Raw genomic sequence first — 12,986 nt, 5'->3', positions numbered from 1 at the left:
AGGGCGGGCGGCCGAGCAGAGGGAGCCGGCGGCGGAGCTCTCCCCTCGGCCCGCGTTCCCCGGCGCCACTGCCACCGCCTTGTCGCCGCCGCCGCTGCAGAGTGTCGCTGCTCCGCCGCGCGCCCGCGCCCCGCGCCGCCAGCGCTTGGGAGCCAGAGCGCCGAGCCCCGGGCGGAGGAGAGGGGCGCGGGCGCGAGAGCCGCGGCAAGGGAGCCGCGAAGGGGGAAGGGGGCGGGCGGAGGGAGGAGCAGGGAGAGGGAGAAAGGGGAGGGAGAGGAGAGCGAGGGAGAGCCGGAGAGAGCGGGAGCAAAGAGCGAGAGCCGGGGAGAGGAGAGGGAGGCAGAGGAGAGAGAAAGACACACGCACGCAGAGACACACGGTCACTGGAATTCCATTAGAAAAAAGTGACACGAGCAGGGGTTAGCGGGAGAAGATTTTTTTGAATCTTTCCTCCGTCTTGTGCGAAAGAAGCGACGCGGGTCTCTCGTCCTCGAAGCTCCCACTGGATCGTTCCTAGGCGCTGACACCCGTCGGTGGATTTCTTTCTTATTTGCGTTTTATTCTGACCCCCACCCTCGCCACTTCCTTCCAGCCCTTCACTCGCAGATCGCCTCTCCCCCCACCTCCTCAGTCCCCTCCCGGGAAGCGCAGGGGAATCGGACCCGCGGGGACTCGCGCCTTCCCGGACGAGTCGAGGGAAGGGCAGACCTGAGGACCGGCTGTCGGCTTGGAGAGCACACACGCACACACACAGATACGTGTGTATTTGATTTTAGTGGGCAAGGGGGGCGTCGAGACGCGGCCCACCGCCCTCCATTCCCCCACCCTCTCCAGCCAGAGGCGAGAATCGCAGGACTCAGGATCTTCATCCGGCGGACTAGCTGGGATCTCCGCATTGGATTTGGGGCTGATTATCACTGCTTGGCTATTATTATTGTTGTTGTTATTATTTTTTATCCAAAGGAAAAAGACAGAAAAAACTGTGGGATTTATTTAACATGATCTTGGCAAACGCCTTCTGCCTCTTCTTCTTTTTAGGTGAGTACCTGCGGGAGGCGAGGACAGTGTGTCCGCGGGAGCCTGGGGGGCTGCGCTGCCGCGCGCGTTCTGGCGCCGGCGAGCAGCCTGGAACCTTGGGGGCGAGCGGGGCACTGGCGGGGGACCGACCGGTGGGAAGAGTGCGCGGCGGGGCGAGCCGGGCCCGGGCGCGGCGGAACCGAGCGGGGCCGGCGGCGAGGATGCGGGTAGAGGGACGCGAGCCGCTGCTGGCTGCGTACGCGCAGGGTTGGGAAGGAGACTTAGAACACCCAGACCATCCCTTAGCGCACGAACGCAGACACAGTCGCTCACTCACATGCAGTGATAGCGTTCATTTCTCTCAACATAAAGGGTTCAAATTGCGGCAACTTAAGAAAAAAAAAAAATCCAACTCTTGATCTGGAAGAGAGAAGGGAGGGGAGAGGCTCAGGGTCGGGGAGAGGAAAATCCTGCCATCCTACCTTTCCCGGTGGCTCCTCGAGCCGATCGTGGTGGAGGGCACGGGCTTCTCCAGGAGCTCCGGGATGGACATCTGTGGGGGCAGTCCTGGCAGCCACCCCCCGCCTGCCAATCAACCCCTGGAAAAATCACCCCGCTTCCCACTCTCCGAATCCCTTCCCCGCGGCTCCACTCCCTGGAACACTTTTCAAGTTTCTCCCCACCCTGTACCCTCCCTCCCGCGCAGACCCGAGCCATCTAGGTGGGCGGGAGTGGAGGGTTTGAGCCGCAGTTCACAGCCTTGTCTTTGCCACCTTTGGGGCGGGGGCACCCGGTAGCTGGTGGGAAGAGATGGGAGGGAGGCCAAAGTTTGCTTCCTTGGGTGAAGAAGGAGGGGGGCTGAGGGGAAAACCTGGCCTGAACAAAGACCACTGCTCATTCTGTAAGCCCTCTCCCCCAAGGGCAGGGAAGGGAGGGCTGCCTGGTGCCCCTGAACCCCGACTGTCTTTTTCCCACCCAGAATTCCCAATCCCTGGCCCCCTTTTTATGCTGCAGGAAATCTCAGCTGCTTGGGAAGCGGGTGTAGAGGGAGCATTCTTGGGGGTGGAGGTGAGTAAAAGTGGTTGTTGGAAAGGCTGTGTGCTGACCAGGAGTCCCAGGCAAGGCTGCTGCCCCAGTAAGTGCTCCAGAGAGAGGGCAGGCTAACGGGGTGTGTGTGTGTTTGTGTGTGTGTGTGTATGTGTGTAAGGACCACACATTTGCTTCATTGTGGATGCTGCTCCTACCACCTTGGCCTGCTGTGTAGCCAGGATGAGCCAGCCTGCCCAGATGGGTCATGAGAGCACCCTTTCCCTCCTGGAGGAGGGGAGAGGCAAGGCCTAGGAGGGGGTTAGGTGCAGGTCACAGAAAGCCATGAAGGGTGTCCTAAGAAGTGTCTTGACTAGGACCAGGGATTCAAGTCCAGTCCATGTTGATGGGGCCCTGGGCCCTTTGCCAGCCCCTCCTGCTTTCGTAGGGGCAGTGGGGCTTGGCCCAGCTCTAGGGTGTGGCCTTCACAGTCCGGCCTCAGGGAGCCAGAGGTGGCTCTTCTCAATAGTGTTCTCAGGTGGGAGGGGCTGAGGGAGGAGGCTGGGATGGTTGCTCTGGGCCCCACTGTGCTCCTGCAAGCCTTTCCTAGTAACCCTCTCACTCCGAAGGGGCTATTATAAAAGCTGACCTTTTCTCCCACGGCTGGTTTGAAAACCCAGCTTTCTGGGGCCAAGAATGAGCAGGGCCAAGAAGAAAAGAAAATTGTATTTCAGGAAAAGCAGCCAGACTGCTTGCTCCTGAACCGCACACATCCCAGGCCAGCAGGGCTCCCAGGTGTGGATGATGGTCCCTTAGTTGTCTCCAGTCCAGCCCCCCAGGCTGCAGAGGTGGGGGGTCCCAGCCGAGGGGCCTGAGGAGAGACTGTTTTCCTGAGCCTGTGTAGGTGTGCCTGGGGTCCTGTTCAGAGATGCCTCCCTGGTGTCTGTGACCCTGGTGGGGGTGGGGATGAGAGGAGAAAAAGTGGCGGGGGGGCCACATCCTTTCAGTTCCTTTCTCTGGAGAAGCCCCTTCTCAAAGCTGGGGTGCGTGTTGCCTGAGTGACCACAGGACATTGAAAGGCTCTGGGTTAGGCCAGCCGAGAACTAGGGATATGTTGGTTGTTAAGGAAATTTCAGCCCCAGGGCCCTTGCCTGGCAAGGAGCCCACAGTTGGGAGTTGGTTGGAAAGTTGGCTTTGGGGAGAGGCTTTTCTGGAGCTTGAGAAGTGGGGTGGGCATTTTCAGTCAGGGATAGAGTGAAGCACGTTTCTAGGAGCAGGGGCCTTCGGTGTGCTCCTCCCAAGGTTCTGAATGAGGTCTGGGTATGGGCATGCCTTCCTGGCCCAGCCATCCTGACTTCCAGTGTTGACAAACCCAGACAGAAAGTGAGATGGGGACAGTGATGGGGGTGGGGACCGGGGTTGGTCAGAGGGCCCACCTCCCACTGGCATTCTCTCTCTCATCGGGGCATTTGATGTACCTGGGCGGTTGTAAGTCTGTGTGGTCTCACAGTCCCTGCTGTGTCTCCAAAAGCTGTTCCACATGTCTGTGCTTTCCTTGAGAGATCCGAGTTTTCTCCTGATCTAGAACCTGGAAACATCACCAGAATACCTTCCAACCTTTACTCATCTAGAATTCTTGGCCAGAGACACCAGGTTGCCATGATTTCTTTCTCTGGGTGGACTTCTTGGTTTTGGGGGTCATGGGACCACCGAGAAGAGTCAGGGGTAGGTGGTGGTCAGGGAGTTTGGTTGGAAAATGCACTGACCCTCCTATGGAGCATCTCTCTGCCCAGGAGCTGAAAGGAAGAGGGAAGCCCTGGCTTTAGGCACAGGAGCCCAGGACTCTATAAGGATGTCTCTTGGGGCTGTAGACCCACCTGTAGGGCAGGAAGGAAGTGTCCTTATTGCCCCAGTTCCCTAGGCTAGTGTGCTGACGTTTAAGCCTGGGGAGGAGGCCGCCTTCTCCTTTTATCTCCCGCTGTGCAGCCTCAGGTAACGCCAAGGTGGGAGAGGAGACGCCTGCTGGGATGCTGGGGTGAGGAGAGTCAGTGGAAGGCCCAGGGCTGGGCCAGTCCTAAGGCTCCAGCAGGCTGGCTACCTGGTTGGCTAGGTGGGACAGCAGGTACAGGTGAGGCTGGGTCAACAGAGCTGATCCTGGAGGGCCCTGTTGCACACGAGTCCTGCTTAGAGACCCAGGAATTTGCTGAAGCCTGGCAATAAAGCCCCCGCCTGGGCTTGGGCGGGAGGGCGCTTCTCCATCCTACCCTGGGCAGACGCCTTACTGTCTATGCCCACATTCCATGCTGGTTTCTTTAGTGGTCTTGCTCAAGCCTGGCCATAACTGTCAGCTCCTCCTGTCCTGAGGTAGAGGTCTGGTCAGCTGGAGAAAGAAAGTCTTTTGTTGTGGACCCTGAGGTTTTCTTCACCCCAGACCCACCCCCTGCTCTCTTGGTGGGATAGGCCTGGCTCGCCAGGAGTTCGTTCCTAGTTGCCTTTCCCCTCCATGGCCCTGTGGGTAGTGACAGGGTTGCAGTGCAGCACATTGCCTCTAGGTGTCGCTGTCTCCCTGTGCTAGCTGCTCCTTGAGCAGGGCCTCCTGGGAGAAAGGAGTGAGAAGTGGGAGTTCTGGGTCAAAATGGAGGAGACTTTTTGGGATTAGGGGATGGGGGAGACTTCTGCCTAAGATCTTATTATGTTTCGGGGCAGAATGGAGTGGGGAAACCCCCCCCCCCCCCCATCACTCTTCTGGTCTTGCAAAATTCAGTCTTGGCTCTGGGCCATGGCATGGCCTTTTTGTGGGGCAGGATCTGAGTGAGGGGCTTGAAGGGGACCAGGGGACTGGGATGATGTCTGTTTGGGGAGCTTGCTTTTGGAAGGACCAAGCGGCTCTTTCTATGCCTTTCCCCTCCGTATCTGCTTCCCCAACCCCTTCCCTTCCGAGGACTGTGGGTTTGGACACTGGAGGCCATGCTGGGGAGGCGAGGGTCCATGTGCGAGGCGAGGGTCCACTTGCAGCTGACTTATTACTTGGCTTCTGGAAAGAAGGAGAGACAGAGGGGAGAGGGTATCAAGGAAGGGTGGGGAGGAGAGGAAAGAAAGGAAAAGAAATGAGAGAGAGAAGGAGACAGAGACAGAGAGAGGTATCTGTGGGCGTGGTGGGATGGAGTTGCTTGGGCCCCAGCATTTTTTGGGGGGCTGGGGTGGAACTTGTCTCCATGGTGGATTTTGTCTCTGTTGGACAGAACGGTGTGGAGGGCCGGGTCCCCCAGACGAGTGCTTCCCTCTGAGCTCTCCTCAGACCGCGGGGTCAGGCTTGTCTGTCCCTGTCTCCTTATGAAGTCTGGGGACTCAAAATGGACAGACTGGGGGTCGGAGGGGCCGTTTTAGCCTGGGTGTGACCTGAGTTGTCACGTCCCTTCTTTGGGCCTCAGTTTTCTGAGGGTGGAATGCGAGGACTGATCTGGTCTTTGAGAGCCTAACAGGCTGTGAGAGTTAACCAGTCAGCCTAGCTGGTTCCTTGGCCAGACCTGTTTGGACCTGAGGTTGCTGGCAGGAGGCCTGGCTACTCTGAAACTGAGATCTCCCCTTGGCCTGCCCTAGGAGGCCCATCAGCCGCCAGCTCTCTGCTGAGGCCGTGGGATCCTTCTCTGGACTCCTGACATCTTAGACCGTCTGTGGTCTGGCTGGGGCCTCTGGCTCTTCTGGGCTGTGCTCCTGGGCCCAGGGCCGTGGAAGGAACCAGGAAAGGGTCATGTAGGGCCAAGCTGAAGACAACTTTTCTCCTTTGGGGTCTGAGGAGAGATGGTGGTATCTTGGGCCCCTTTAGCAGTGCTTACTCTGACTTGCTGGGGCAGGCAGCCTTGAATGGGCCTTGCTGTGCTGAATAGAACCGGTGTGACTCTCCCAGAAGGGCCCCCAGGCCTGCCTCTGGGGTCGGAGACTGCGGCCCTCATTCATGCTTGTCTTCCCTCCCCACCACCCAGACGAGACCCTCCGCTCTTTGGCCAGCCCTTCCTCCCCGCAGGGCCCTGAGCTCCACGGCTGGCGCCCCCCAGTGGACTGTGTCCGGGCCAATGAGCTGTGCGCGGCCGAATCCAACTGCAGCTCCCGCTACCGCACGCTGCGCCAGTGCCTGGCCGGCCGGGACCGCAACACTATGCTGGCCAACAAGGAGTGCCAGGCAGCCCTGGAGGTGCTGCAGGAGAGCCCGCTCTACGACTGCCGCTGCAAGCGGGGCATGAAGAAGGAGCTGCAGTGCTTGCAGATCTACTGGAGCATCCACTTGGGGCTGACCGAGGGTAAGGCCGGCCAGGGTCCTGGGTTCAGCGGGAGGGCCTGGTAACGGGATGGACTGGCCCGCTGTGTCTCTCTCCACCTCCTGGGCAACCTAGCACCCAGAGGTAATCATCTGACCTGGGGAGGGCGGGGCGCAGATGTTGCTGGAGAGACAGACCAAGGAGGAGGTATGGAGGAGAAAGGGTCAGGGTGGTGGAATGAGAGGGGATGGGGGTCTAGATGGGGAGTGGACCAAAGCTGGCTGGCTGGCTGTGTGTCATGGTAACAAGGGCAGGTGAGGCCAGAGTGCCCAGGTGGATGGAGAAAAGCACAGAGGAGAGAGAAGGGACTGGCTGCGTGCGGGCGGAGCTGTGAGGTTTGCATGTGAGCAGACCAGCCCCTGCCACTCTCTGCTGCCCCCCTTCTGCCCGCCTGCTTCCAGGAGGCCTGCCCTTCTGGTAGCTTCCTGACCCCTGACCTGTTTTAGGCACTATCAGCAGGGATTGGAGGGAAGCAGGTCCCAGAGCCCTGGGCAAGCCCTCCTCCAAGGTCCAAGGCCAAACCTGTAAGCCAAACCTCCCCCATTTCCTCGCCTCCAGACTAGGGTGTGGAGGATTTGCAGGCCTCCTGGGTCAGACATTCATTTATTAATTCAACAGCTGTTTACGGGGCGTTTCCTGGCTGCTAGGCATTAATAGTCCAGAGCAGCTGGGGCAGCATTTGCCTTTGTAGAGCTCCTAGTCTGGGGGGACACAGATAAGTCAGGGACTTTCTGTTGTTTGGTGATGTAGTGAGTGCTGTCGGAAAGCACTGGGGGCTCTGGAAGAGCCAAAGAAGAGCATCTAACCCCTTTTTGCAAAATCTAGAGAGCCTTCCTGAAAGAGGCGGCCTTCAGGCTGAGACGAAAGAGTGAGATGCAGTTATTTCGTGAAGGCATGTGGGGAGAGTGTGGGAGGTGGGGGACAGAGCTTGGGCAAAGGGCAGCATGTAATGCAGGTTAGCTGACCTTCCTTATAGACACGCAGGTAACTCAGTGGTGCTAAGCTGCTTCAGTCGTGTCCGACTCTAGCCCACCAGGCTCCTCTGTCCATGGGATTCTCCAGGCAAAAATACTGGAGTGGGTTGCCATGCCCTCCTCCAGGGGATCTTCCCGACCCAGGGACTGAACCCTCATCTCTTCTGTCTCCTGCATGACAGATGTGTTCTTTACCACTACGGCCACCTAGAGGCAGGTGGAAGTGGGGATGGAGGAGGAGAGATGGGAGGGGTTTGGATCTGGTGGGCAGCACCCCTTGGAGGTTTTATATGATGATCTGTGCTTCAGGACAAAGTTCACATGGTTCCAACAGGAGAGCAGATTGGAGAGACTGTTTGGAGGCCACTGCTGTGGTGCAGGCCAGGAACATGGCGGCTGAACGAGGACAGTGGTAGGAAAGAAAGATCTAAGAGCTGCTCAGGAAGTGGAATCAACAGGTCTTTGTGAAAGGCCGGAAGAATCAGGGAGGGCCCCCAGGCTTCTGTCTGGGGCAGCTGAGTGGCTGAGGGGGCCCATCACAGCAAAGGTGTTGAGTCGGGGGAGGGCTGGAGATATGTGTTTGTTTTGGGGTTATATGCCCCTCATCGGCCCTGCCCTATAGACAGCTGGGCATACAGGGCTGGGGCTCAGGTGAGGAAGGGGGACTGGACATAAGGATTGAGAAATCATGAGCAGGGACTTCCCTGGAAGTGATAAAGACTCCGCCTTTCAATGCAGGGGGTGTGGGTTCGATCCCTGGTTGGGGAACTGAGATCTCACATGCTGCAGGGTGTGGCCAAAAATAAATAAAAATGTGGTAAATCAACTACAATAAAAAATACAAAAGAAGTCACCAGCAGCCTGCAGGTGGTAACTGGGGCCAAGGGATTGGGTACAGTCACACTGGGAGGTTAGGAACTGAGCTACTGGGATCACTGCCACTGAAAGATGGGCTGCAGGGGTGATGAGGAGGCTGTGGGGGTGAGGTGGGAGGGAGCCCCTTGGGAGGAGCTCACTGTCAGAAGGAAGGAGGATCAACAGCCTCCAAGACTTCAGGCCCGACAGGAGAGAGATGGAGAGTGTACCTGGTGCCCTTGGGGTGAGCTCCTTAGGTGGCCACTGGGAGCAGAAGCTTGCTTAGGGGGGTGCCTGGGAGCTGGGGAACTGGGAATGATGACTGTGGACAACTTCTTGAATTCTGGTGTGAATATAGAGGGCTTCCCAGGTGGCTCAGTGGTAAAGAACTCACCTGACAATGCAGGAGACAAAAGAGACGTGGGTTTGCTCCCTGGGTGAGGAAGATCCCCTGGAGGAGGGCATGGGAACCCATTTCAGTATTCTTCCCTGGAGAATCCCATGGACAGAGGAGCCTGGCAGGCTATAGTCCATGTGGTCGCAAAGAGCTGGACATGACTGAAGCCACTTAGCAAGCACGTGAAGATAGAGAACAAAGGATGACTTTTTTTAAAAAAGAGAGTGGAGTAGTTTAAATTCTAAAGTAGGACAGAAGCGATGGAGAGGCTGAGGTGAAGAAGAGAGAGGGGTGTGATGTGGAACTATGCCCTTGGGGGAGGGGAGGTGTCAGCCTGGAATCTGAGGGTCATCACCTTGCCTCCCCTGCCCCAGCTGCTGGAGGGGCAGGAGGAAGCTGGGCCCAGGGTGGAGCCTGGATAGTGATGGGTTCCTGACCAGTGGCTCAAAAGTTTCAAATTTGCCCTAAAATTAGGAACAAACGGGCTTGGAATTATTAACAGTATTACCACCATTAGTAACATAGTAATTCCTCATGAACTGAGTGGTGACTTCTCTGTTGCTGGCAACCTGGAGTCCTAGAACTTGAAATTAGCAAAGAGAGGAAACTAGCCACAGAGAGGGGCGCTCTGTTCTCTGTGAGACAAGGATCTGGCTTTCCCCTGCCCTCCCAGGGTGACTCCATGCACAGAATATATATTTATCACAAATAAGACTTGTTTAACTTCTTACAAAACTCACATAACAGAAACTGACAAGTCCATGTTGCTGTTTAGTTGCTCAGTTGTGTCAGACTCTTTTGCGACCCCATGGACTGTAGCCCTCCAGGTTCCTCTGCCCTGGGATTTCCCAGGCAAGAATACTGGAGTGGGTTGCCATTTCCTTCTCCCCATGCACAGAACAGTAAAGGCCCCGATTCAGTAAGCTGGTTTGTTTAGGTTTTTGCTTTGTTTCCACGGCCTTTGGTTTCAACCCAAGGGAGACAGGGCAGAAGGTGGGTGGGCTTGCTGTAGGTGCAGAATGGGAAGGGAGGGGATAGAAGAGTTTAGGGCTAGAGAGCTGGGTGGGCCACTGGAGACCCTTCCCATTGGACTGGCACCCTCGGCATCACCACATCAGCGCACTGGGGACCTTGCTTGGAGCTGGGCGGTGAGGTGTTTTGATGACAACAATAAGCATAATATGCATTTTATGCTGCCTTCTGCCACATCTTCAAGGCCCTTTCAACCCAAGAGGGCTCTGACTGTAGAGTCTCTGGATCCCAATGCTTGAGATGGTTTGTTGGTTCATTTACTCAACAAACATCTGTTAAACACCTACTGTGTGCTTCAGAGGGTGAGAGCACTGAGGAAGCCATGGGCCCTGTGTAGGCACCTGTAGTCTGGGAGGCCCTTCTTTGGGTCCACTCCACTCTAGAAAGGCAGGCCCCTGCTTTTCTCCTTCCTCAAAACCATGCTCCCTACCCTTTGCAGACTGCTCAGTCCCCTCCCCTGGGTCTTTGGGCCAGTGGTTTCTGTCCAGGACTGACTGGGGAACCCAGAGGCCTTTTATTAGTAACAGCAGGTGGTGTTCCTCTGAGGGACAGAGTCTTCCTGAGAGGGGGCTCTTCCTGGAATGGGAAGAGTGGTCTCCCGGGAAGATGCAGGCACTTGCTCCCTATTCCTTGTGTGTGTGTGTGTGTGTGTGTGTGTGTGTGTGTGTGTGCTAAGTCACTTCTGTTGTGTCCAACTCTTTGCAACCCTGTGGACTGAGCCCACCAGGCTCCTCCATCCATGGGATTCTCCAGGAAAGAATACTGGAGTAGGTTGCCATGTCCTACTCCAGGGGATCTTCCTGACCTTAACATTTTGATAACCTGACTTGGGCCTGCGCGGGTGAGGGGATCAAGGAGTGGAGAGATTCACGTGGGTTTGCACTTAGATTCTCGCTTCTCCAGGGTCCCTGCTGGTGGATGCAATTCCTGGAGACTTAGTCCCACCTTTTGCCTCTGAGAGAGAGGCCCTACCTGTCACCTCCCCACCTGAGGCTGAGCTCACTGCATGGACCGAGGACCTCAGCGTGTGGGCAGAGCTGGGAGTGGGCTCTCAGACAGTTCCAACTGCCGAGAGCCTTGAGATCATTCTAGCAGGAGGCTGAGATGCAGAGAGGTGTGGTAGGCCTCACAGGGCACACAGCAAGCTGCTGGTGGGACCAGGCCCCTGACTGCTCTAAGTAGACCCCTTTCCACTGTCCTGGAAAGCAGAGACATCACTTGGCCAAAAAAGGTCCATATAGTCAAAGCTGTGGTTTTTCCAGTAGTCACATATGGATGTGAGATTTGGACCATAAGGATGGTTGAGTGCAAGGAATTGATGCTTTCGAACTGTGGTGCTGGAGAAGACTCTTGGGAGCCCCTTGGACTGCATGGAGATCAAACCAGTCCATCCTAAAGGAAATCAACCCTGAATATTCATTGGAAGGACTGATGTTGAAGCTGAAGCTCCAATACTTTGGCCACCTGATATGAAGAGCCAACTCATTGTAAAAGACCCTGATGCTGGGAAAGACTGAGGGTAGGAGGAGATGGGGGTGACAGAGGATGAGATGGTTGGATGGCATCATTGACTCAATGGACATGGGTTTAAGCAAACTCCGAGAGACAGTGTAGGACAAGGAAGCCTGGTGTGCTGCAGCCCGTGGGGTCACAAAAAGCTGGACACAACTGAGTGACTGAAAAGTGACCACTGCCCTGGGGGAGAGCTGTGGCCTTGGGCTCGTCTTCCCCTCTGCCATAATCACCAGTATTTACACTGGGGTGAGGGGAGGGATGTCACTGTTGGCTGCACAGGGCACTTGAGACCAGACTTCTTGCCTCCTCCAGTGGCAATGCTGAAGTTCAAGGTCATCCTGCTTCTGCAAATGTGAAGTGCACAGGGTTCTTCCTACATGTCCTCTTCCAGCTCATGGGCCTGGAGTCTGACATCCCAGGTTTGACTTCAGTCTTGCTGCCAGGCAGGCCTCAGATTTCCTGATGGTGAATTCTGCTGCAGGAGCAGGCAAGGAGAATTGATTTAAATAGGATGGGTCCCTCCCAACCAGTCATAGACTAGGCTCCTTTTCTCATGAGATCCATCCCCTGGGCCAATCTGTCATACTAGCCCATCTGTACCCAGGCACAGTGCTGTGTCAGATGCTATAGGGAAGGACAGGCCCTGCTGTAGGGAAGTGGTCCAGCCAGGAGAAGACAGCTCTGTGAAAAGTTACGCAAGAGTTGTTTAGTCGCTCAGTTGTGTCCAACTCTTTGTGATCCCATGGACTGCAGCATGCCAGGCTTCCCTGTCTGTCACTATTTCCATGAGTTTGTTCAGACTCATGTCCATTGAATTGGTGATGCCATCCAACCATCTCATCCTCTGCTGCCCCCTTCTTTTGCCTTCAGTATTTCCCAGCACCAGGGTCTATTCCAATGAGTCAGCTCTTCGAATCAGGTGGCCAGAGTTTTGGAGCTTTAGCCTCAGTCCTTCCAATGAATCTTCAGGGTTGGTAGTACTTGTTTAAGAATTTGGTTTTGGTAACACTTTTTATTTTTGGAGGCAGTATTCATACTGGTTAAGTACTTGGATTCTGGAGCCAACAGCCTGGATTCGAAACTTAGCTCTGCCACTCACCAGCTGTGTGTCTTGGGCAAGTGCTGTAGCATCTCCATGCCCCAGTCCCTGATCAGAAAAATAGGGAGAATAATAGTGCCTAGCCCCTGGGGAAATTAAGAGGATTAAATGAGTTAGTACCTCTAAAGCACTTCTAATAGTGCCAGTATGAAGAAAACACAACATAACCTCATCGTTATTACAAAAGCGCTTCCTAAGTTCTCTTGTTATTTGTTCGCACCGGCTAGCATGGCTGGTATGCCCCCCAGGGAGTTTCTCCAGTGCTGGTGGGCAAAGGAGAGGATGCTGAGATCTTGCAAGCCCGTGATGGCCCTGCAGGCCCCGGGGGGGCGGAGGTGGGGTTGGAGACAGGCCTGGACCAAAGAGTCATCTTTGGATTAGGCAGGTACCAGTGAGCACCGCCTGTGCGTAAGGCGCCCTGTGTGCTGGGTCGGGCGGAGCCTAAGGGTATTCTTGTGAGGTACAGTGAAGGGTGGGGCCACTTCTCAGGGGGCATGCTCTTCCTTCATGTCCTCTGGGGGGGTCTGTACCCTTTTTTTGGGGGAGTCATCCTAGTATAGTGGAGAGGTGCCTTGTCCCTGGACCAGCAGAGAGCCAGTCAGGGGTTAGCCTGTGGGTGACTTTGGGGCCTGGCTGAAGAAGCAGATTCCAAGACCCCCTCCCCCGGAGGCTGGCCCCTTCCTGCAGGTGGCCCCCAGGGGTGCCACCCCCATGGACTCCTCTTCAGGTGGTGAGCTTGCCTGTGGCTCTGGGCC

General features: G+C 56.1%; 1 protein-coding gene across 3 annotated transcripts in view; it reads left to right on the top strand.

Moving 5' to 3' along the window:
• Window positions 1–262: 262 nt before the first annotated feature.
• Window positions 263–12,986, top strand: part of GFRA2 (GDNF family receptor alpha 2) — a 106,290-nt gene continuing 93,566 nt past the window's right edge. For 2 of the 3 annotated variants that reach the window (XM_055578682.1, XM_055578680.1), the window contains exons 1-3: window positions 263–1,038; window positions 2,032–2,085; window positions 6,027–6,341. In XM_055578682.1, the coding sequence (XP_055434657.1) occupies window positions 999–1,038; window positions 2,032–2,085; window positions 6,027–6,341 (409 nt within the window). In that variant the 5' untranslated portion in view covers window positions 263–998. The remainder of the gene's footprint in view (window positions 1,039–2,031; window positions 2,086–6,026; window positions 6,342–12,986) is intronic. The other variant, XM_055578681.1, reaches the window with a different exon arrangement.

Source organism: Bubalus kerabau, chromosome 4 (genome assembly GCF_029407905.1).
Source record: "Bubalus kerabau isolate K-KA32 ecotype Philippines breed swamp buffalo chromosome 4, PCC_UOA_SB_1v2, whole genome shotgun sequence".
Taxonomy (NCBI): Eukaryota; Metazoa; Chordata; class Mammalia; order Artiodactyla; family Bovidae; genus Bubalus; species Bubalus kerabau.
The sequence above is the reverse complement of the archived record's forward strand: the minus strand, read 5'-3'. Positions and strand labels throughout refer to the sequence as shown.